Source organism: Anas platyrhynchos, chromosome 10 (genome assembly GCF_047663525.1).
Source record: "Anas platyrhynchos isolate ZD024472 breed Pekin duck chromosome 10, IASCAAS_PekinDuck_T2T, whole genome shotgun sequence".
Lineage (NCBI taxonomy): Eukaryota > Metazoa > Chordata > Aves > Anseriformes > Anatidae > Anas > Anas platyrhynchos.
This window is the reverse complement of record NC_092596.1, coordinates 5,231,654-5,256,433: the sequence shown is the minus strand read 5'-3', so window position 1 is coordinate 5,256,433 and position 24,780 is coordinate 5,231,654. Positions and strand designations below refer to the sequence as shown.

The window sequence follows — 24,780 nt, the reverse complement described above, 5'->3', positions numbered from 1 at the left end:
CTGCTCATCCTTGCCTGTTTTCTCTCCTGCTCCACTCCCTTGCTATTTTTTCTTTTCCCACCAGCCAACTAACTTTCTAACTCTGAAGAGAACAAGCTGTTCCCATAATACTTAATTTAATTGAACACACTGTGGGAACATGCTGTTCTCTGGGTATTTTTTCAGATGAGGCTCTGGAGAAAGGGGATTCCCAACAATGAGGGGGGGAGAGAAATAGGGCAACAGCCATTGCCAGGTAGTTGGCAGCAGCAGGCATTCCAAGAGAGAAAGGGAGGTAGATGAGAGGATTCAAAGCCTCCAGCATATCCCAATCTACTTTGTCTGATATACAATCTTCTGCAGGTGGGTGAATGGGAAAGAGGTAGATTTTGCTGCTCGTGAACGGCAAAATGCTCTCCCTACAGCTCTTCTGTGTCACAACTGCAGGACAGAAAAAGGGTGAAGGGAAAATAATTCATATTGTTTACCTTCGAGCCATTGAGACAAATATTTCCATTCAGAGCAAAAGTAGCAAATACCACTGCTTGACAAAATATTTACATACATCTATATCATTGCACTTCAGGATAGGGAGTAGCTTAGGTTTGTTGTGAAATGTATATGAACATATGCACCTTATATAGGTGTGCGAAATGCAAAGGGACAGAGAGCATAGGTGTGCTGATACATTTAAGAGAGAATTAAAAAGAAGTCACTATCTTTGCACAAGAATTAACATCCCAACATTAAGAAAGTGTCTTTGGAGTATGCAGGTATGTTCGCGTGGGCAGGTATGTTTTAGTCAAGGCCAAAAGGCTGCAAGGCTGTGATTCAGAGGGGAATCCCGCTGCTGACCTTAGGGGAAGTGGTGTTCCACAGAGTTCCCTTTGGGGAATGCTGGTGGCAAGTAAATCCTGTTTTTGCAGCTGGACTGACTAATCCCTTTAATTTAGTAAATACAGCAGCAGCATGTGTTTATCGCTAGCCCTTCTGTGTCACACTGCAGAGGAAACCCTCAAATCCTTGGCCCTGCTCGGGAAGTTTATTTTTTCCCATAGGACAGGATTCAAGGACAACCTCTAGCAAGGGCTGAAACTGAACCTGGGAGATGCACATAGCTTTTCATGAGCTACCCTAAGGTTTCTAGAAGGAAATATTTCTATGAGGAAAGAGCTCTTGTCTGCACAATGAAAGTTAGAGCTACGTGAAAAGGCAAAGCTCTTTATTTTGTGTCCCTCCTAGAGGAAGTGCAAGCACTTGGCAATGGCTGTAAGAGGCCACTTTGCCGTAGCGATCTATGAACCCGCTTATTCTATTAGTTTTGTGTTCACCCTTGATTGCATTTGTTTCCCTGTTTTTAAATATTTGTTGAGCTCTCCTGTTGGGATGTCCTTTGTGCTAAGCCTGTTTGATTTAGAAAAGAGGCTGCTTGGGATCACAGCAGTAGTGTATGTGAAGGAGTCAGATAAAGCAAGAGCCTAGATGAACAATTCAAGTTTCCTTATCTGGCTCCCAGGGAATGTCTCCTTTTGTGAGAACAGAGAGCACAAGTGATCTCTCCATCCTGTTTTTAGCTCAGGTTTGTAAACTAGTCACCCTGCCATGTAGTAAGTACAACTGTGAAAGTCTGCCATAATCAGTTGAAGTGCTTGAGCTAAATTAACGCGCCTGACACAGGAATCAGAGGAAGTGAGAACAAGTGAATAGAGTGAAACTGTTAGAAATAATAGAGTGAAACTATAAACCACTGGTTTTGAGATCAAAACAGCTCTTTTAATCAGAGTTTTAAATTCCCATCTAAAAGCTTCATTTAAGCCAGATTCCTATGATTCTCAATGAAGCTGGTCATGAGTGCTCAGGTAAGACTCTTAAAACAAACCATCATGAATTCTGATTGCACTTTTGCCAGAAGGTAGGAAATTGTATGTTATTTTTCTAAAGCAATAGAGACTCTGGGTGGGGGGGAGGTGAGATGCTTTGGCTCAGGACCAGAGACACAGATGCTATGGGATTAAGTGGCAGAGCCACAGATGTATTTAATACACATAAGCAATCACTGTCAGTACAGTTTATATCCCCTTTGTGAGCCCTCCTCACATACTAAGGGGATACCAAAACCCTTTGGGCCCTGAGAGACTGTGTTGTGCCAAGATTTAAGAGACTGTTCCCAAGACATGAGGCCTACCAGTCAGCTGCCTGCCACAGCTGGCTCCTGGCCCACCCTGGAGGCTCAGCAGCTTGGTTCCTCATCTGTCTGAGGGGCAGATGTTGGGGGTTCAGCTTCGCTAAACCCGGCAGCTGGCCACCTTATGTTGTAAGCAGATGCATGTGCTCTTCTCACACAGCTTCTGTGTTGTCCATGCTGTAAACAATGAGAAAGACCTCATTGAAATTGACCACTGGCCTTCCTCTGCAGTCACAGCCTGTCCCATCAGAGGCTTACTGCTCTTGGCTATGACATGCGGTATGGATGGAGGGGAGGGTGGGTTGCCGTTGATTTATCCAGTTTTGGGAACCAAAACTGGTGCTTCAGCCTTCTCCTGTCGCTAGAATGGAGCCTGGCAAGCCCTCTGCTTGCACATCACAAGTGGGTGCTTTCAAGAACAGACTAATCTTCAGGGCTCTTGGTACTATATACCCAGTGATGCCTGGTGCTCATGTTTTGGGATGACTTCATTCCATGTCCTGAGGCTGTGTTTAATCTCACATTTGTACTTGTCTGGGTGAACTGCCTTGATCCTGTAGCGGAGATGCACATTGCAGTGGTTCAGCCCATACCTTGTGGACTGACAGAGTGCAGATCTGGGCGCTCTCCTCTTCTCTCCATTTTGTTGGCACAAATCACCATGCAGTTGCCAGATGCACTGGACCAAGGAACTCATCTGGATGAAAATTAACACTTAAGAAACAGAACAGTTATTTTTCTTCTGTGTTGTTTTCTTGCTCTGACTTACCTTCTGTGCCTGTGCTTATGCTGTCACAAGGAAAGGGTAGGTGTGAGCAGCCAGGAGTGGGCATTGGCCCTTGGGAATGGCACTTGGCTACTGTGTGCTCCCAGCTTCTCATCCATAAAATGAAGATTACAGCATTCTTACATTTTTGCAAGGCATTTTAAGATCCTTAGACAAAAGGCTTTACGTTACTCCAAAGTTCTCACTGAGTTTGGTGAGAGGTAATGCTATTGGCTTGGACTGGAAGACCTTTAGTAACACAAATCTGATTTGCTTTAAGTATCTGGCACGAAGGATTATTAATGTTCTGTTTTATTCCCATTTTATCTGTGTTTATTTTTTTACTTTCCTAGTATGAGTCATAACTTGTTTAATGCGGTGTCTTAGGGATGAACCTTTGGGATCAAACACAAGTAGTTTGGGGATGATTCAAGATCAGGGTGTACAAAGGGGAGGGAGAGAACTGTTGGTTACTGGTACTCTCTCCCTAAGTTTCGTTTTTCCTCTTGCCACAAAACATTGTCTTTGAGTGCCACAGAGCTCATTTCTGTGAAAAGATGGATAGAATAAAGAGATAGTCGATACTTGAGCAGTAAGACTGACAGTTTTGCCTTTCTTTGTTATGCCTATGCAAACCCATAGGATTCTGAAGAAAAAATAATTAAAGGCTCTAATTTTTATCTCCTTTGCAGCAGTATAGTGTTGAGTCAAATTAATAGAGCCATATTAGGGCAAAACTGTGTGAAATCAGAATTAGGTACAATTCTTATTAACTGACTATCACATATACTTTCTTTTAAAGACTGCTAGTTTTATTAGGTTTTTGTCCTGGTTGTTTAGCCTAAGGTTTTAAGTGTAATATAACGAGAAAAGCTGTTGTGCTTGAATGGTGTGATGCTGGAGCTGGAACATCTGTTGAACTATTAAAAGAAAGAATCCACAGTGCAGAGGAAGAGAAGTCACTGAAACTTTAAGCAGATTAGAATTGTAAATTCTCAGTATTGCTGAACCTGCCTTTTCCCTTTGTTTTTACATGAGCAACTCCCACTCCTGGTGTCAGGTGCACCCTTGTGTGCTGTGCTGAGCTGTGTCACACCATGTAGTTCAGACTGCTAGGGGACCAGTATTGCGCTTTCAGGACCTACTCATGCACAAATTATGCACTTCAGAAAATTATCCCTTGGAGGAAAAGATAATTAAATGAAACCAGCCAGTGTTCTAGGATTTAAGCTTTGGGGAGGATAAACAATGCTGGCTGAATAAGCTAGTTCAACTGCAGTCTACCATACACTGAACTTGAGTGGGAGTTGTCTGGTTCCTTTGTTTTATGTTGCCATTTGGAAGTTATCAGTTTTCTGGGGGACAGTATTACTAATAAAATGCCTCCTGTCAGTCATTTTCTCTTTTTCCCTTTTACACAGGGTCACCCTGGCCAGTCTGGACCCAGAGGTCTGCCTGGCCTTGATGGCTGCAATGGTACCATTGGGAGTCCTGGTGTTCCTGGAACAGATGGATTTCCTGGCATTCCTGGACTGCCGGTACGTCTCAAGGCAACTAGAGCATTTGTAGTTACTAAGCTAAGATTTGCTTTTCTTGCCATTGGTGGAAAAGTGACTTCCAATTTCTTAGGAAGAACCCTCATTTCATTAGCATTGTTGGAGCTCAGTTTCATTTTCTTATTGGAATTCCACTCTGATTGACTGTCTAAATGTTAACTTCTGAAGATAAAATAAAGATCCTGTGACAATGTGTTCACTCAACAAGTTATACCGTTGCAACTGGCAACATTCAATCTGACTCAGAAGAGACCATGATAAAGCTTCTAAGAACCATAAAATGGCAAATAACTTGCACTTGGCAAGTTTCAAGTTAGTGGATGCTGATTCAGAAAAGGAAGTTATCACGTGTTCAGGTCTATGCATCAAATATCGGATGCCTTCCTTCAGGTGTTAAGGCAGCTAAAAGCTTTGGTATCATTGAGTGTCAGTAGGATTTACTTTCCTAAGGTATGTGTTTTACTTTTGAAAACACTTCCCTACCAATTTTGAGTTTGACCTAGTCTGCACTGGACAAGACTCCCATCTTACACAGAATGATGCTTGTAAGAGCAACATCTTCCCATTTGCCTTAGCGGGTGAATTGTCTTTGAAGAAACACCTACGTGGTATTTCTCCACAATACCTATGGTATTATATATATGGTATTATATATACCATAGGTATATACCATAGGTATTTCTTCACAATACCTATGTGAACCAGTGGAGGTAGCTGGTTCACATTCTACACCCTGTTTAAGTGTGTAGGATTTGTTCTAAGAACTCCACTCTTACATATTTTTGGGGAATCATATTCTTTATATATACATACAAACATATGGGGTTAGTTTCAAAATGTAACCAGAAACTATTTGGTGTGATATTCAAGTATTTGACAAATATTTGAATGTTTGTTCACATTCAAAGCCTAATCTTAGAAGCCCAAGTTATGTGACTAATCTTACCAGCAGTGGAGCTCCTTTGCATTTAAACAGGAAGAAGAAGAAGAAAATACATCTGCCAGATATAAGTATTGCCATTTATTTCATTTTTTCTAAGCTATGCTAAAAAAAATCTTTACATGTTGTCCAGATGTAGAGTGCATATAATGTTGAAAATACACAAAGCAACAAGAACAAGTTAAAGTATGGTTTTCTAAAGCAACTGATTCACTTATACCTACTGCTCAAAATTCTCTTTTGTAATGCTTGTAGGGTTATATTTTTGGCAAAGAAAGCTGCTTGGATCAGCTCACCCTCTCAAATTAAAATGGCAATTAAATGAAATCATCTCAGATAAATTGAATGTGATGATCAAGATTAAAATAAATTGGGTAAATCTAGAATTATAACAGTCACTTCTGCAGAGCATGAGATCTACCATTTTTTTTCTTATTGTTTCTAAATAAATATGGTGATTTACAGTGCTACACAAGAGACATGTATATGAACAGGAGGGTTACAGTATGTCAAACAAATTCAAATAGGATATTAAAAGTTGTCAAAGGCCTAAAATAAAGGGAAAATCTAATATAAACAGGAAAATAGCAAAGAAAATGTTTGTAGAACATTGGTTTTCTAAAGCCCCAGGAAGTCTTAAGTTCTCCTAATACCACAGCTTCTTTGACACAACTGCAGTGTTACTTTTGCAGTTCACTGGAGCCAGGAGTTTGCCCTGCTCAGAATACTGAATATAATTTCTTTCAAAACCAAAACAGTATCTTTTTTTTTTCTAGAAATTTACTTTTGACATTTATTTTTTATCAGGGTCGTCCTGGCCCAAAAGGTCTTAAAGGAGAACCTGTTTTTGCTCAAGGCAGCCTTAAAGGAATGAAGGTAAGATTTGTCATGGCAGAAGATGCAGTACGAGAAACACTGATGTCCTAGAGTTCACAGGGCTGATGGTGCAGCTTATATTGCTCATGATGTTAGACGAGGGTATCCTAGGTATGTCTGAAGGCAGAGCTGTGAAAAAGCCCTCTAATTATGTAATGACAGCACAGAATGCTCTCAGAACTTGGACTTGCTTGCTCTTTGCAACACAAACACATCTTGTTCATCCCATGCTGGAATGCTGGGACATTGCTCATCCTGTTAGTGTTGAGAGCAGTTGCTGGTCCTTCAGCTGTCTCTGGGCACCTATCACTATTCCTTGCTGGCCTCAAACTGAAGATATGAAGAATTTCTTGTGAGCTTATCCTGACTTGTGTGAGAGAGCATATTTTTTTAGACGCCAAACTTTCCTGTAACTGGCATCCTCACATGTGCCAGGTCCATTGAAAAAACAACCCAGGAGATTCATGGGTGCATGTTAAGATTTCTACCATAAAATCCCCGTTGGCTCCAAGTGTTTTTTTTACTGGGAGATAGTAGTAAGTAACCAGTTATACTCTGAGTTTGGATATCATGGATATCATATCCCACTTGTAGTCCATCATTTACCACTATGAAGTCAGGATTTTATTCTCTTTGTTTAATAAGGACCTCTGCCTAAAATGTCTGTATCATGTCTGTAATTTTATTTCGTATGCATAGAATACAAACTATGGATAGATGATCTCAGTGTATTGTTCAGAATGATAATAGGTTCTTTGACTATACTCATTTAAAAAATTTAATTCTTTGTTGCCTTGAAACATACACTCTCTGACTTACACTGGTTTTGTTTTTTGCTGGAAGGACTAGGCTTGGAAAATGCTGTAAAGGATTCAGTGCCTCTTGTGGTACATTTAGCAGCCTCATGATTCATTAAATGTTGAAAATATTAAGATTTATTTTTCTGTCATGTAAGGCCTAGCCCCTCACACTGATTTTTTTGGTCAAAATTACCAACTTTTTAAAAATTCTACCCATTTATATACATTATAATACATTTTATACTGTTTTTGTAAGGAAAGACTTTGTATGTGTGTTTTCCAGTGTTTTTATGATGAATACAACTTTTTAGTGCCACTTTAATTTCTCTCGCTACCCTTAAATAAAATGGTTGACATTTCTCCAGAGGTTTGGAACCTGTCCGTTGCCCGATTTAGATATGGAAGCACAGATGTCAAAATGTTTTCCCATGTGCACTTGATCTAACATTAACTAAAAGCAAATATTTCTATTTACACAAAACTTAATGCCCTTACTAGCTTGATGCAATAATATAGTGGCATTTTTACTAATGCATTTATTATTTTTAGGGAGAAAATGGTCTTCCTGGACTGGACGGAATTTCTGTAAGTTATTTAATTTGGGGAATAATTATTTTAAAAAAATATTATAGTAAGCAAGTATTTCTTCTTGTATTGATTCTCAAGGACACTTTTCAAATTAATGGGGCATGTATTTGCATGATACCAGTAGCATGAATAACTACAATTTTCTTATGGTATGCATGGGTCCACGTTATGTTAGAGGAAGTCAGATTTTTGCTATTATCTGTTCTATTTTTCTGTTTTAAAATCAAACTCCCTTCTACCATTTAACTCTGTTAACTTTGACTTGCAAAAAATATACTAATATGAAATAGGTTATTATAGAAATTAAATGAACCTACATAATTAGGGGATATTACTTCATATTTTCAGAGACAGTGTTTGGTTGTGGTTTGATGGGATAATTACTACACATCCTGTATTTCTCTTATGTTCTTCTTATAGGGCCCAAAAGGTTTTCCAGGTCCAACAGGTTCTGCAGGCCCTATAGGATTACCAGGTTTGCAAGTAAGAGACCCTGACTGTTGCACTGATTGACAGAACAGTTCAAGATGCTGGCAATTTTTCATCCTTACCTGTATTTGTCTCATGACAATGAGCAAAAGCATTTGTGCATCTAGAAGTGCTAAGCACATTTTTCAGGTGTAGAATACTTAAGCTGTTTAAACTAGTCACAAGTTCTCCTCTGGAGCAGTGTCCAGAGCAGCAGTCATGAATGAGAGCTTCAACAAAGCCCTAGAGCACCATCTACAAATAGTACTTGATACCATTCTGAGCACTTCCTTGGCTCAGGACTTGAGGGAATATGCTGACCTCTGCATGTTTGGAGCCTTTGTCATCATGAAATGTGCTGAAAAGCCACTTTTTCAAGATACTAGAAGAGAGTTTTATTTGGGTGGAGGTAAAAGCAAACTAAAAGTTTGTTGCTTTTAAATTAAGATTTGTTTTTAATTAACCAGACTGCCAAGGGGCTATGCTGTCTATCATAGACGTGAAGACTAGAAGATTACAACATTGCTCTCATTGTGTGCATCCTACCCAAGTCAAAAAAATAAAATCTTAATCTTTTTCACATTTAGGGTCCAGTGGGTCCCCCCGGGCCACCAGGTCCCAAAGTAAGTACCTACTCTTTCTGTTGTCTTTTCATACCTGATTGTTACCTTTTTTGTCTCATTTCTTCACTCATTACTGTTTGTTTGTTTGTTTTCTGCCATAGGGTAATATGGGATTAGGCTTTCAAGGAGAGAAAGGAGAAAAGGTAGGTGAAACTTTTTCAGTTATGGAAAGAGTGTGAAGCAACTGTGTTCCAGTGTTCCATTATAGCTTTAATCTCTAGAAGGTGGCTAGATTACAGCATTTTCTTCTTTGCCTTTTTCTTCTTTTGGACTGAGTGACAGTCCAAATACTGAAGAATCTTGCTGGTTGCTGATCCATTTTTACATGGAAAAAAGGATGAGAGCTTTGCCTGTGTGAAGGGAGGAAAGAAAATCTCATTTCTGTGCAGAGTTTTCATGGCTATCAAGATATGAGGTCTTCCTTAGACAACTTTCAAATCTGTCTTTTAGTTTATATGGACCCTTACCTCTTGTATTGAATTTTTCTACAGACTTTATTCTCTTTGGATTACATAACATTCATTAGGTCAACTGATGTGTAATTTGTAGTCTTACTATCCTAAATGGGTATCTTGCAGTCTGTGTGAGGATTTATGTTGGCATAATGCAGCTTCTCAGAGTTTTTGATTCTGCTACTGTTAAGATGAGTTCCCAGCATGCTACATTTCTAGTTGTTTCTTGCCTTCCTCTCTTTCATATTGCTCTTCGAAGTGTTTCTGGGGCATTTTTATTTTTCTGATTTTAAAGCTGAGCCTTTTGTTTTCTTATTTAATCTTTCATTGTTTCGTATCCACAGCTCCTGTGAAACAAGTTTAATGTTTTGTTCATCTTAATTTTCAGTCTGACTTTTGGCTTCCATGACCAAACTCAGTGCCAGAATTCAGGCACACAGTTTTTATGTACGAGGGATAAAATTAGAGTGGCCTTTTTTTCAGAAACAACTTTCACTGGAAATTAAGCAAGCTCTTCTTATGTTAATAGCTTCCTCTTTTGCTTACAGGGAGATGTAGGACTGCCTGGCCCTCCAGGTCCCCCACCATCCACTGGAATACTAGAATTCATGGGATTCCCCAAAGGGAAGCAAGGAGAAAAGGTCTGTAAATACAATTTACTATTCCTGTCCATGCTATGAAAGCTGAAAAAAATACCAGACAATGAGGGCTGTTATATTGCCAAATCATACTCACTTTATGCACTAGTTTAATCTGTCAGATGGCTATTGAATAAAAATGTTGTTAGCTCAGAGCAGTGTGGAGCACTGGAGGATCCATACCCCTCAGAATGAAAAATCTTAAAGCTATTTAAAGGTTTCCATCATTAATCCTAAATGAATGAACTGTACTTTCTTTGTGTTGGACATGTGAAATGTGAAACTGTCAACACAAGTGGAAAAAAAAAGAAATCATATTGGGAAAATAAATAAGAAGCTCCAGGTCTCTTGCTTTCCCTGTGATGCACAATACTTTGAAATAATCACATATATTTTGTTATCCAGGCATTTACTAAGGTGCATATTTAGATCATCAGTGTGTCTCTAAAAGCTCTGTGGATCTTGAGATAAAGATTCTGTTCACACACGGAATTTACATATGCTGAATTAATGTAGGACATACACAGGCTGGTTTGGGAGCCAAGTCTGAGTTTGCGGAGTCTGCATAAGTCATGGTGCACTCTGTCTTACTTGGTGGGGTTACATTAGCATGAGGTGATGCTCAGACAAGTGCAGTTTATTTGGCTTGCTCTTTAATTTGTAAGCAGGATTGTGAAGACATTATTCTGTCTCATTATGTGCTATTTTGCTGCTTTCTATGAAGTACTATGAATGTTTGAAGTCCCTAGACGACAATCTGAGATGCTTCTGGTTTGCCTTCTAGCAGTGGAGGAACAATAACTCCAAAGCAGTGGTCTGTGAAGCCATGGGAAGTGGTCACAGACAATCTGCTGCATGCATCAGCACACTGCTGAGAGAGACCATATTTGGCAAACGATGACACAAATCAAGCCTCCTTGCTGCCAAATAAGTTACAAAGCCTCGCTTTAGGAGTCAGGAGTATGATGGGTGGGTTGGGGTAAGTCTTGCTTTCATGGGTTCAGTGGTTTATTATGTTTACCTCTTCCCTGTTTCAGGGTGAGCCAGGCCTTCAAGGATTGCCGGGCGAAAAAGGATTGCCTGGCCTGCCGGTAAGAGCAGAGGAGAGTTTTTAATTTTTGCCTAATATGGATTAGATGGTCCAGAAGCCTCCGCATAGCTCATAAAATCTCTACAGGAGTTTCAAGGCACCAGAGAACTTTGAAAATCTGATACAAATGTCCACAGGATTTTTGAAGAGTGTAACTGTAATCTGATCAGTTTTTGTCCTGGAAATGTCAAGAAGACAGTCTTGTCCTGCTAGAGATTGAATAAAGCAGTCATCACTTCAGCACATTTCATTTGCAAGAGGAAATTTGCAAGTAGACATAACCTTTACATGGCCGCTTGATGGCAGTGTTCCTTGATGTCCCACAGAGCTGGATATATTTTAAAAATCCTATTTATTTTTGTTTACTTATGTTTAAACATACATTTTGTTACTTTAAAGTTGTAAAGCACATATGCATATCTTTATGTCTGACTGTTTGTCTCTGTCTCTCTCTCTCTCTATATATATATATGTATATCCAGTTTTTAAATGGCCTGTTAAGCATTAGTGCTCATAAACTCAGGAATGTGTAGCATCTTCCCTGTATGAATTAACAACAACAATTTATCTCTGGATTCCAGAGAGCTATTTCCCAGCTTATAACCTACTGTAAACACAGGTTCTTTAGATAAGTTTGGGGAATAAATATTTTGTGGAAGTTCTGACCAAAAACATAAATTGTTTGCCAGTTTTTCCAACCTACAGCTGTTCTCAGTATAATGGTGTGCAAAAAAAAAAAAAAAGTTCGTGAAGCACAGTTTGTTATTAGCCTTTCTGGACATGTTCCATTATGTGCATGTTTAGCTTAATGCATCACAAGAGGCCCATTGAAGCTGATGGGGTTGAACATATGTGTGAATTTAACCACAAGCATAAGATATTTCACGATTGAAGCCTGAAAATTGCCTAACTACTGTAACTTGCTGAAATTAAATCCTGGTGTTACATCTCTGGATTTGATACTTCTTGCTGAGTGGGAAAGCCACCATACAGTTCCAAATGTTAAGCATGAAAATGCTATTTTTATGTCATTTAGAAGTGAAAAAGTATGCTCTGAGTACTGCCTTGAACTACTGCTGTTAAGAAATAAGATTTCAAAGCACTTTAAAATGTAGAATATGATATGGAGTTAGCAGGACTTGCAGGGCGTTCATAGCCGGGTGTTACTTGCATTGAATGAAGAAGATAATGTACTGCACACATTGCACTGCTTGATATGGGATTTCTTTCTGGGGCAGAAGAAGCTCAGAAGAAAAAGTCAGTTTCCTATGTGTCTCTGTTGTACTGTTTACAGTAATAGTTGCATTTGTGCTTGTTCTGTCTTAGGGCTGTGCTGTTAAATTGCAGACAGATCACGGATTTAATGTTGATGTTTTTCCTCAGGGCTTTGGAGGTGTTGGAGAAAAAGGAGAAAAAGGTGTGCCTGGCTTGCCAGGTGGCAGGGTAGGTAACCTTGTTCTCAAGCTAGTCTCATGAAGTGAACTTTTCACCAAGCTTTCCCAAAGCATGTAGAAGTCCCAGTCATAGGACTGGACCCATAGTAGTCAGTGTCATACAACAACAGATCCAACAGATAGTTCTTCTCTCAGTAAAGTCTCAGACTAAAGGTGAGATTAAAGATGAATACAAGCATGGCAGTCCAAGAAAATCATACAGAACTATTTCGTGGAGGTCTTGACACCACTAGGCCTGTGTTTTTCCAATTTTTGAAAGCTTTTTTTTTTGAAAGCCAGCCATAAATTCTTCAAATCACTGTGATTTTGCAGACAAATGGTGCTCGTACACAACAGAAAGACCAAGACATTCTGTTCTGCACGTGAAGAACAAATTATCAAGATAGAAAGCATTTATCTGTATTAAGTTTCATGGGTTTGTAATTACAAACTACCTACCTGACTTTCTACTAAGTTGAGACACCATGACTCACTTAACTTGAACTACTGATTAGCAAGACAATGACTAAAGAAGATAAGAGGTCCTTTATCAATCGTTCTGCTGAATTCTTTCAATGGTGATTGTTAGTATGTGGAAGACAAGGAATATTAGTGGTACCTTCTCCTTTTGAAAGTTTACCTTTTCATTCTTTGGTACTGAGATCTTGGAGCCTGATATAATAAGACCAGACTGACATGGAACCTTTCAGAGCTACATAAAATGTTTTGCTCTTTTAGGGTCTTCTGGGACTGGATGGATCTGATGGGATTCCAGGGAGAAAGGTGAAATGTTCTTTTATTTTTTACTGTACTTACAATTGCAGAAGCCATGTACCTGCTTACGATCTTCTGATCTCTCTGTTGGCTCCAAGATCTCCTCTGATGCGTGAATGCATCTGCCCTATAAAACTAGTGAGCACTAACTGGAAAGTCCATCTCTCAATCTCTTCAACTGTTTCTGTAGTTATCCCTGCGTGTTCAGGGGACCACCTCCACAGGGTGGAAATTACATTTCTTTATGGAAGAGCCAAACCCTCTCACTTTTACCTTTTTGTAGTGTACCAAGTGGAAGTGGCCAGGTGATCAAGGGGCTGAAAACATGCTAAAGTGCTTCTGATTTCAGATGCACCTGTGGAAATTGTTCAAGAAAGCAACATGAGCTGCTGTCAAAGACAGCTGTCCACAACTTCAGGAGTTTCAAATTAAGGTTCACTGCTCCAGAGCTCTTAGAATATTCCATTTTTTCTGCAGTTGCAGTAGGATTTGGGATCCATACTGGGCTCAGTTTGATACACTACCTAATAGAGAAAAATAGATCACTTCAGTGTAGATTTCCAGTCATGCATCCAGAAGGGGAGCTTTGGTGTCTGAGAACGCTACCAGAAAATGGATAGCAGAAAGCTGGCATTGAAAAAGTTTTAGGACCAGTGTGTTCATGGAGTTGGAACAAAGAGAAGAGAAAGTGTGGGGTGCAAGGAAAATAGCATTTGAGACTCTTCAGGCGTTTCTGGAGTTCTGTGAGAGCTCCAAAGTGCCCTCTTCATTGAGACACCACCATGCCTGTTCACGAGTTCTCAGAATTTTTCCAGCACAAGGAGGCCTAAAGGCTCAGGTATTTTGTGAGTGCTGAGAAATTGATACCATCAGTTTTCTCTTTCTTTATTACTTCTGCAGAAGCTTGACAGTGTTTGTAATAGTATGAATTGGGTTTGTGGTCCAAGTCCAAGCACTGCAGGTGTCTCAGCTAGCCACTGGCTTATTGTCTCACTGTGTAAAAATGTTCTCCTGTGTGACTGTACAGGGTCATCCAGGTGTTCCCGGCTATCCAGGACTGGATGGAGTTGAAGGCACAAAGGTAAATTCTCACATGAAAACACTAAAGCGCTGCTTTTGTAAAGATATTTGCATGAATAAATGTCTTTGCCCCAGTCAGACCCCCTCTTTACCTTTGTATGACTGTGATTTTCAATATTTTTTACTTCCTCGTTTACTTTATCGATGAAAATAAAATTGAACGGTTGCTGAACTGTGAACACTCAGATATTTTAATACCTTTGCAACATTTATTCACGTAATTTCATGATTTACAGTTGTGTATATATAGTGTCTCTTGTCTCCTTCATCCTTACACCAATGCCACATGTACTGGGCAATTGAGGCAAGATTAGATGGAAGTAAGTGGATGTTTAAGATAGCTGCCAAGGCTGTCAGACATCTGGAAACTGAGTGGAAAATGGTGGGGTAGTAGTTTGCTATGAAAACAACTTACCTGCCACCAAAATTGGTTTATGGTTGGCAGGCATGAGAAATGCAAGTGCTGAAGGGCTTTTTTGTGAGGAGCACATGGAATAACAGTCAAAGTTTATGTACAGAGCAGTAATACTGGAAGAAGCATCAAAGTGTTGCGCTGCCTTGGCACACTGAATTGTGTTTATTATATATTACATATGATGGTGATGTGGACAACAGTCAGATTTTGTACTTCCTGTTTTAAATAGGATTTAATACTGTGTTAGAGTGAGAAGAAGGAGCAATACCACTGTTTGTCACAACTTGCTTGTTCTCTTCATGTGATTTTATGGAGGAATGAATTTTCCTATTATTCAAATTCAGGATTCCAAGGCAACAGATAGCTGCAGTGCTAAATGCTTTTAAAAATGTATATTTAACAATTCATAGCAGCTATGAATTCATATTCATAACACAAGTTGAAAAAAAGTGGTCTGTGTGGTATTGGTCAATATGCAAACATGGTTATAGGTCCTACGTACACATGGTGTGTACCTGTCTGCGCTTTCTGTTGAGGTAACAGGATGCCTTCAGAGGACAGCTGGATACTAGCAAGCACTTTGTCTTAAGCAGCCATCAGTTCCATCAGACAGGAAGAGCAGATAAACCAGGACTGCAGATAATTGTGAATAGCAGAATATCAAAGTGAACAAGTGAATTCTTCACCAAGGAAAAGAGTAATGTTTAGTCAGTGAATGACCAGACCCTGCTACCACAATGCAGTCTGTTTCGTGACAAGCAGTTTTCCCCTCTACCACCCATCTCTAATAATGGTGTGAATCTCTTTTCTTCTACAGGGTGAATTAGGTGACATCGGTCCCCCAGGCCCTCCTATCGTTGTTGACAGGGAAGGTGTAGTCATTTCAGGTACACATTTCCATTTTGCTTTGGAACTAGTTTAAAGCACTTTCTCTGATCCCAGCTTTCATTATTACTGTATTTTACCACTTTTCCACATCGTGAGTTGGAAATTTCTCTTTGTTATTCCCCCTTTCGCATGTCGTCAAGTTTTAAACAACCAAACTTATGACAAAGTGACGTGCTGGGTGGACAAGGGAAAGGCTGTGGATGTGGTCTACCTTGACTTCAGCAAGGCTTTTGACACGGTCTCCCACAGCATTCTCCTCAAGAAACTGGCTGCTCTTGGCTTGGACTGGCGCACGCTTCGTTGGGTTAGAAACTGGCTGGATAGCCGGGCCCAAAGAGTTGTGGTAAATTGAGTCAAGTCCAGTTGGAGGCCAGTCACTAGTGGTGTCCCCCAGGGCTCGGTGCTGGGGCCGGTCCTCTTCAACATCTTCATCAGTGATCTGGACGAGGGCATTGAGTGCACCCTCAGTAAGTTTTAGGTGTGTGTGTTGATCTGCTCGAGGGTAGGAAGGCTCTGCAGGAGGATCTGGATAGGCTGCACCGATGGGCTGAGGTCAACTGCATGAAGTTTAACAAGGCCAAGTGCCGGGTCCTGCACCTGGGGCGCAATAACCCCAAGCAGAGCTACAGGCTGGGAGATGAGTGGTTGGAGAGCTGCCAGGCAGAAAAGGACCTGGGAGTGATGGTGGACAGTTGGCTGAATATGAGCCAGCAGTGTGCTCAGGTGGCCAAGAAGGCCAACGGCATCCTGGCTTGTATCAGAAACAGCGTGACCAGCAGGGCTAGGGAGGTGATCGTCCCCCTGTACTCGGCTCTGGTGAGGCCGCACCTCGAGTACTATGTTCAGTTTTGGGCCCCTCGCTACAAGAAGGACATCGAGGTGCTTGAGTGAGTCCAAAGAAGGGCGACGAAGCTGGTGAGGGGCCTGGAGAACAAGTCCTACGAGGAGCGGCTGAAGGAGCTGGGCTTGTTCAGCCTGGAGAAGAGGAGGCTCAGGGGCGACCTTATTGCTCTCTACAGATACCTTAAAGGAAGCTGTAGTGAGGTGGGGGTTGGCCTGTTCTCCCACGTGCCTGGTGACAGGACGAGGGGGAACGGGCTAAAGTTGCGCCAGGGAAGTTTTAGGTTAGATGTTAGGAAGAACTTCTTTACTGAAAGGGTTGTGAGGCAGTGGAACAGGCTGCCCAGGGAGGTGGTGGAGTCACCATCCCTGGAAGTCTTCAAAAGCTGTTTAGATGTAGAGCTTAGGGATATGGTTTAGTGGGGACTGTTAGCGTTAGGTCAGAGGTTGGACTCGATGATCTTGAGGTCTCTTCCAACCTAGAAATTCTGTGATTCTGTGATTCTGTGAACCTCTTCCAGAGCTCAGGAGGAAGTTTTCCCATAACCATTAACTTGGACTAACAGCCTTACTGCTAATGGCTTTGAAACCTTTACTGGCAATATCAGCGGCCACTGAGTTAGTAGACCTTTCTGCTGAAAGTAGAGTCTTTCAGCAGAAATTCTCACAGGTTTTTCTTCTTTGTTTCTCTGTGTTTGTCTAATAGGTGCCCCAGGTGACCCTGGAAACCCAGGAATACCTGGTCCTCCAGGAGATGAAGGGGGCAGTGGTTTGCCAGGCCTTCCAGGAGCTCCAGGGTTTCCAGGCCTGGAGAGAGGTAAAGCATCTGCTAATTGCCCTTAGCAGGCTGTTTTCTGTGTGTTTGTTGCTGAGAAGACTCTGAGTTAGCAGCCTGAAGATGTTGAAGGTGTTGGATCTAGCCTCTCCCTGCTCCTCCAGCTGGCTGATTTGCTAGCTGCCCTGTGAGAAGTATGAGTCAGGGATGGCACAGGAAAACCTAGTATGTGTTCTTGGATGGAGCAGAATTACACAGTGATTACAGCCCATTTCAAAGCTTCAGGTGTAAATATTTGGTGCACAGAAGGTTGTTTGAATTCTATTTCAAATGAGTTGATTGGCAAAATCTTTCCTATAAATGGAACATTTTAAATAATTGCAAATGTTGAAAATGAGTGTTTTTTGATTGACTTCTCGTATTTGCAAATAGCTGTCAGATTGGCTAAATAAAACCACTGTAGCTGGTACCCATTTGTCCCATCAAAAATCTCATTTGAAAATTTTTGTTTCACATGAATACATCTGTGAAGTCCTGACCAGCAATGATCCAGAGCTAGGAACTACTAAAGCAAATATAAACACCTCACTCAAGCGCAATATGAAAATAAACAAATTACAGTCTTCCATACTTCATGATCTAACTATTAGAGGGACTTGAATACAGCCTTATAAAGTTTTTTGGATGTCCAAAGGAGTGTGTAAGTGGGAGCCAGTTGGTAGCTACAATTAATAAGTTTTCCTCTGTATGCCATTATAAATTGTCCTTTGCTAACATGGTTACAGTTCAGGACACAGTAATTTTCATAACATTAAAAATACAACAATATGTTTGCTGCTGGATAGCTGCTCATTGTGTCAATGTTGTCTAGATGGAATGGGCCCTGGGGGGTCTCCAGGGATTCCAGGTGTGAAGGGCGAAATGGGAGAACCAGGAAGAGCAACGATTGGATTACCAGGCAGTCCTGGTAGAGATGGTTTACCAGGTCTGCCAGGAGCACCAGGATTGCCTGGCTCATCACGTATGTACATTTTTAACATCTATGTTTATATTGCATTCACAGTGAAACAAGACAGATAATCATTTATGTATTTATTTATTTGCCAGTGAGCATTATTCATCTGTAAACTTTAAAGGCTTGGTCAACATCCCGTTGTAATTATAACTCTCAACCTTAAATGTATTTATCAGCAGGATAAAAAAAATGTAACTGAAAAAAAAAAATGTTACAATTTTAAAAATGGAAACCTGATAGACTGAAGCACAAGGTTTTATCAACACAATTTATGAAACAGAGGACTTTGAAGTTCTAGGCTAGTCTCCCAAGCATGGCAGATCAAGCTTGGTATTTCATAGGTTTGCATTGACAGGTGCTGCATCTCCCAAACTAAGTACCAGTTCTGTCTACTCAGTTTGGATTATTTTGTCTATTAACAGGCAGTCATCTGAGAAGGTAGCCCATAGTAAGGGTGTAGCATGAAAATGTAGCTACTTGATTTCTCCCAGTGAATGTAGGGTTGTCATATAGCAAATAACTAACCACAAGGCTGACATCCTTAGATGTCTCCTGTTAAAATGTACAGTTTTTTCTTCAACTTTCTGTATTTGCACTGTTTTAGTAGGATGAAACTGAGCCAGCTCAGTTAACTCCTAGGAAATGTCTTTCAGCTGGGGAAAAGAAAGGAGGTTAGAGATACAGCATGCAGGATGATGGGAGGAAAGCCAAATAATGTTTGCCCTGGTACTGGCTTAGATAAAGAAGAGATCATGACCTTATGAGTACCTGAAGTAAATGCCTGATCTTGTGAGGAGGTATTTCGAGCACCAGGAATCAGACAGGATGCCTGAAGAGACAGTTTATGAACCTAAAGAAATGTGATTTCATATTTACATGCTCATTTGTATATATGCCCTGATTGGGTTAATTATGTATTGTTTTGCTTTCCTCAGAAGATAAATAGTAAATGAAAAAGGGGTGATTTTATGCAAACCTTATGTTTTAATATTCTGCCATAAACTGAGTTCAAGCAGCCTGTTTTATTCTTGAGAGCAAAATTTTCAAAACCAGGACGCACTCCAGCGATGGAGCCAATGAACATACTCTGATGAAATTATTTCCAATGGAGAAGAAATAACTGCCATCTTACCAATACCTGTTTGTCAGTCAAATCCTGCTAAGTTTTCTGCAGAGTCAGTAAGTCTTGTAGCTTTTTTTAGCTGATGGCTGCAGTTTGTTTCCACAGAACATCAGACGTGCTCATTGGCACTCCATTTTGCTGTTGTCACTATGGGGAAGACCTTTCAGACACCATCGCTTCAGATGATGTTAGCTCACTGTTGGATCACCCTCTGCTGTTTCTGTCAGCTCATGTTTCATTGTATTCCTCAGCATATAAAGAGATAGAGAGAACAGTCCTGCAACTGTAAAGTGAGGGACAGGGGAATTCCCATAACCATTTTGCCACTTAGTCTCTTTCCTGAACTGCAGGGACTTGCTGAGAAGCTCTGCAGAAGGCAGGTAGCCCTGGGAATGACTCTACCATGCCAGCAGTAGCAGAGACGTTGCTCATACGCAATGACTTCTGCACCAACAAAAAGGCAGTAGCCAGTCACCACAATCACCACCACATTGGTTAGTTCCTCCTTCAACTTCTGTACACGAGTCCCAGCATGCAAGTGTCAGCCTCTCCCAGAGCTGTGAGGGCACATCTGATCCTCTGCATAACGCTGCAGTGGGGACAGGCCATGAACAAATTCATTTGTGCTTCTCTATACAATCTGTTTGCAGTTGGGTTGGTTCTTTGGCCAGCTATTAAGCCTTTGAAAAATTGCAATAGTAGAGCAGCAGAGGAATAAAACTCTGCTGCATCTACTTTGTAAGATCTTCTGCTCTTCTGTATGGGAAGCTAAAGGCAAACATGTAGCAGAGGATTGTAGCCCATGGTATTAAGTTCATCTTTTTGTGTAACTTAGACAGTTGCTTGATCCAGTGCCATTCTGTCAATTGCATCCCTGCCATTATAAGTAATTAATGAGCTGGAAATACAGCCTTCTCAGGGCTTTTGCTTGCTTTTTTTCCACATGTAGGCCCTTCATTCCTCCCGGGCGCAATCCTGGATGGAAGGACTGGGGCCCCTGGGGAGCCTGGACAGAGAGGGCTTCCAGGAGCTTTGGGTCCAAAGGGTTTCAAAGGTAATTGGCTCTTTTTTGGAAGAACCTTTCAACAATCAAATGATCTCACTTCCATGTGATTAATAACCTAAGGGATGAGGTGGAAATGTCTTTATGACATATCAGGGAAGCTTGGACATGGATAAAAAGAGCAGCAGCCTTTACGTTTTAGAGAGAGTAGTGCCCAGCACTGCCACTAAAATCCTATTTTCTACTTCCTACTCTTCTCAGGTAACTGAGCAGATAAACACCTCATACCCAATTAGCTAAACAAGTTGTGCTTTAAAGCCATAAGATGTAATAAGACTTAGAAATAAAGCCCTGTGTTCTGCTTTTGTAATTAACATAGGCTGGAAATGACAGAGAAACATAATCTTATTCTCCTCTGTCCTAAAAATGATGAGAATTTGGGGTTTAGTGTGTAATGGAACACTAATGTGGGATGATGCGAACATCACTGTGCGTTGTGGTGGTTTGGATTTGCGCCCAGTTACAATTCCAGAAAATATAAAGATATCCAGCTGAGGGTCATTGTGACCTCCTGTGAGTGGGAGTACAGATTTGCTTTCCCTGACACACAATCGTCCCTGAAGATCCACAAGACTTCTGTCCTAAAATTCTCCTTAAAATCATCTGCTTTGGAGAACTGAAACCTTTGGCAAGAGGTCAAGGAAATAAGCATGATGTACCAGATAATGCTGAGGTTCATGCTGCACGTGGTAATTTGATGGTGGGCGTTGTACAGAAATTAACAGGGACAAAGCTTCCCCTGGCTTGACACTCTCATTGCCTGAGCAGAGTAGGCACAACATCATATCATGATGGTTTGGTCCCAATATTGCTTCTGGAGCTCTTGAAACCATAAAAGGGTCTTTATCTGAATGAAACTGACTTTGGGGTGTTGACTGTATTTTCCAGGAGAGGCAGGTGATTGTGCTTGTGATGGAGGAGTTATGAGACCTGGTGTAAAAGGCATCTCAGGTCCACAAGGTCCAACGGGAATCCCTGGTGTGCCTGGGATCAAGGGCATTAGTGGAGACCCAGGCACTGTGGGCGCACCAGGACTGCGAGGCCCTCTGGTAAGACAAGGAAGAGTTTGTATTGGTTGTCGTGAATTACAGGATAAAAAGTGGCCCTGTGCAATTCCTGGTGTTTATCGCATTGAAACCAGAACATATTTTTTGCATAATTTCTTCTACTTGTTTGGACAAAAAATAAACCCGGAAACTGATCTGTAAAAAGAATCAGAAAGTAGAGAAATTATCATGTAAAAATGGGGGAAGAAATGGTTCTTAAGGTCTGAGAACTGCAATTTAGCAGTCACAGGTAAAAGCAGTAACAATTATTATATCCCAGGGCCTCTTGGGACACAGAGATTAGACCTAGGGTTCTCTCTAAGTGAGGGCCACCTGTGGAAGCAGATATGCTTCTGTATGGAGAGAAGACCTGAAATCGAATGATGAGCTCTGTCCACATCCTTGCACATAGCTATAAAAGCTGTCTGCCTCAGGTGCAGTCTAAGCACACTAAATGACTTCTGAGTGTCTTCATCAACATTGGTGAATGCAGCACACGAAGTAATAGGGTGTAATAATAAATACTCAATACTCCAATACTTGGGCTCTGTTAAATCATGACTGATACAGTGTTCCCAGATGCCATCCAAGACTGGTGGATCACCCCAGTGCTATAAACCCAGGTTTGGCTTGCCACTGTAAAATTGTAGTGACTTAACTGAAACATTTGGAAATACTCAAACTTTTTTTTTTTTTTTTCCCCATAACGTATACAATAGGAAACCCTTCAGAGCTTCTTTCTAGCTCCAGTCATTGTGTCCTGACCTCATATGACATTTTTAAAAAGCAAGGGCTTTTCTATGCATGTTCGTATGCCTGATTGTTTGTTTTTTTTTGATGGTGGTGGCAGTTTTGTTTTTCTAATCTTTTGCTCTGTAGGCTTCAGCTGGCCAGCAAGGTCTTCCGGGCCTTAAGGGAGAAAAAGGAGATTCATCCTATGCAACAGGCAGAGGTGCTCGTGGGGATCGTGGTGCGACGGCGCCCAGAGGACCTTCAGGCATCCCAGGAACTCCTGGCAGGGATGGACTTCCAGGTCTGCCAGGCCCGCCAGGCCCTCCAGTAAGTTCAGATTAATTTAGCAGTAGTGCTTTAGGATTGCAATAATGAGCAGAGAGATCAGAAAGGCCTGGTTTACTAGCCCTGATGATCTGTGTGGTAAATCTCCAAATACATTATAAAAAGCTCATTCTTGAGCACAGATTTGTCTTGATTAAGATTAATAATTGGCACTGGCCAATGCCTCTGGCTGCCCAGACAAACGATAAAGTTCCTATAGTGGGGGAGGCCTAATTCAGTTTTACGTTGTGTCCTGATAGATAAGACACTGTCAGCACGAGTCAAATCCTGGAATAGAAAAATCACACCAGAATCTTTTTAATTAATTGAAATAACACAGAAACTAATCTTTCAGAATATGTAATACTTAATGTTTTGGCAAACACAACATAAAAAAAATATTTTCTAATAGTATCTGAGTTTTCCTGCACCTTGAAATAATGGTGGATGATTTACAGTGGTTTTCTTGTACCTCCCCAGGTGCATTTGAAACTTGCACAGAGCTGACCAAACTTTTATGCGTTTGCTAAAATCACACAGAATCACAGAATTTCTAGGTTGGAAGAGACCTCCGAGATCACCGAGTCCAACCTCTGACCTAACACTAACAGTCCCCACTAAACCATATCCCTAAGCTCTACATCTAAACGTCTTTTGAAGACTTCCAGGGATGTTGACTCCAACACCTCCCTGGGCAGCCTGTTCCAGTGCCTAACAACCCTTTCAGTAAAGAAGTTCTTCCTAACATCTAACCTAAAACTCCCCTGGCACAACTTTAGCCCATTCCCCCTCGTCCTGTCACCAGGCACGTGGGAGAACAGGCCAACCCCCACCTCGCTACAGCCTCCTTTGAGGTATCTGTAGAGAGCGATAAGGTCGCCCCTGAGCCTCCTCTTCTCCAGGCTGAACAAGCCCAGCTCCCTCAACTGCTCCTCGCAGGGCTTGTTCTCCAGGCCCCTCACCAGCTTCGTTGCCCTTCTCTGGACCCGCTCAAGCACCTCGATGTCCTTCTTGTAGCGAGGGGCCCAAAACTGAACACAGTACTCGAGGTGCGGCCTCACCAGAGCCGAGTACAGGGGGACGATCACCTCCCTAGCCCTGCTGGTCACGCTGTTTCTGATACAAGCCAGGATGCCGTTGGCCTTCTTGGCCACCTGAGCACACTGCTGGCTCATATTCAGCCGACTGTCCACCATCACTCCCAGGTCCTTCTCTGCCTGGCAGCTCTCCAACCACTCATCTCCCAGCCTGTAGCTCTGCTTGGGGTTATTGCGCCCCAGGTGCAGGACCCGGCACTTGGCCTTGTTGAACTTCATGCAGTTGACCTCAGCCCATCGGTGCAGCCTATCCAGATCCTCCTGCAGAGCCTTCCTACCCTCGAGCAGATCGACACATGCGCATAGCTTGGTGTCATCTGCAAACTTACTGAGGGTGCACTAAAGATATTAAAGTAACAATGATGTGTGTTCTTTCCACATCTCTTGGATTTTCAGCTGTAATTGTCTTTGCTGTGCACAGGGGGATGGTGCGCTGGGATTCCCAGGTGAAAAAGGACTGCCAGGATTACCTGGCACCAAGGGCCATCACGGAGAGGCTGGTTCTCCTGGCGTTGGATATCCAGGTCCCAGTGGAGTTCGTGGGCCGCCAGGTGACCCAGGGCTGGATGGCCTTCCAGGACAAGCAGGTCTTCCAGGACCCCCGGGTAGGTTTTGCTGGATCTGCTCTCACTTTGAAAAGGTGCAAAGCTGCTGCAAGTTAAGTGGCACTAAACCTACTGCTGTTCTTGTACCAGGCAAGAAGATGGCATTAGGTTAAAGATAGCTCTTTAAATTAATTAAAACTGCTCTGTGGGCTCACTAGACCTCTCATACCAGTCACTGCTTTCTCAAGTTGTTATGCTTAGGAGGACACAGATAATAAGCAGCAAGTATCTGAGCTGAATACTCAAACACTAATTGTTTTGGATGGAGCCTACTCACTGACTGTTGCTGGAGAGCCATTTTACACCAAAGGTAATTAGGAAGACAGTTAAAATGAAATTTTTAAAAAGCACAGCCTACTTCATTGTCTAGGTAATAATGGTAACTCGCTGATATCTGGGACTTCTGAATCAGTTTTCAGAACTGTTACTGAAATAAAAAGAGCTCTAGATTTTTACAGAGTAGGTATTACATGAGGATTTTACATACTTCAGCTTCTACTTTTGTAATTCTGTAAGCATCAATAATACAGCATTAACAATATATTTGCAGATGATGTGGTTGCATATGTTTCTGAACTGATAAACTGTTGTTCTGAGTTCAAAAATCTT

The 24,780-nt window shown here is 41.5% G+C and overlaps 1 protein-coding gene across 1 annotated transcript in view; it reads left to right on the top strand.

Annotated features, from left to right (window-relative positions):
- COL4A6 (collagen type IV alpha 6 chain) overlaps positions 1-24,780 on the top strand; it is a 135,612-nt gene that overhangs the window by 89,931 nt on the left and 20,901 nt on the right. The window contains exons 6-23 of the mRNA XM_038184659.2: positions 4,352-4,468; positions 6,234-6,302; positions 7,652-7,687; positions 8,111-8,173; positions 8,746-8,781; positions 8,883-8,924; positions 9,782-9,874; positions 10,909-10,962; positions 12,345-12,404; positions 13,133-13,177; positions 14,196-14,249; positions 15,481-15,550; positions 17,098-17,208; positions 18,038-18,187; positions 20,254-20,358; positions 21,256-21,416; positions 22,293-22,472; positions 23,988-24,171. Of these exons, the coding sequence (XP_038040587.1) occupies positions 4,352-4,468; positions 6,234-6,302; positions 7,652-7,687; positions 8,111-8,173; positions 8,746-8,781; positions 8,883-8,924; positions 9,782-9,874; positions 10,909-10,962; positions 12,345-12,404; positions 13,133-13,177; positions 14,196-14,249; positions 15,481-15,550; positions 17,098-17,208; positions 18,038-18,187; positions 20,254-20,358; positions 21,256-21,416; positions 22,293-22,472; positions 23,988-24,171 (1,630 nt within the window). The remainder of the gene's footprint in view (positions 1-4,351; positions 4,469-6,233; positions 6,303-7,651; positions 7,688-8,110; positions 8,174-8,745; positions 8,782-8,882; positions 8,925-9,781; positions 9,875-10,908; positions 10,963-12,344; positions 12,405-13,132; positions 13,178-14,195; positions 14,250-15,480; positions 15,551-17,097; positions 17,209-18,037; positions 18,188-20,253; positions 20,359-21,255; positions 21,417-22,292; positions 22,473-23,987; positions 24,172-24,780) is intronic.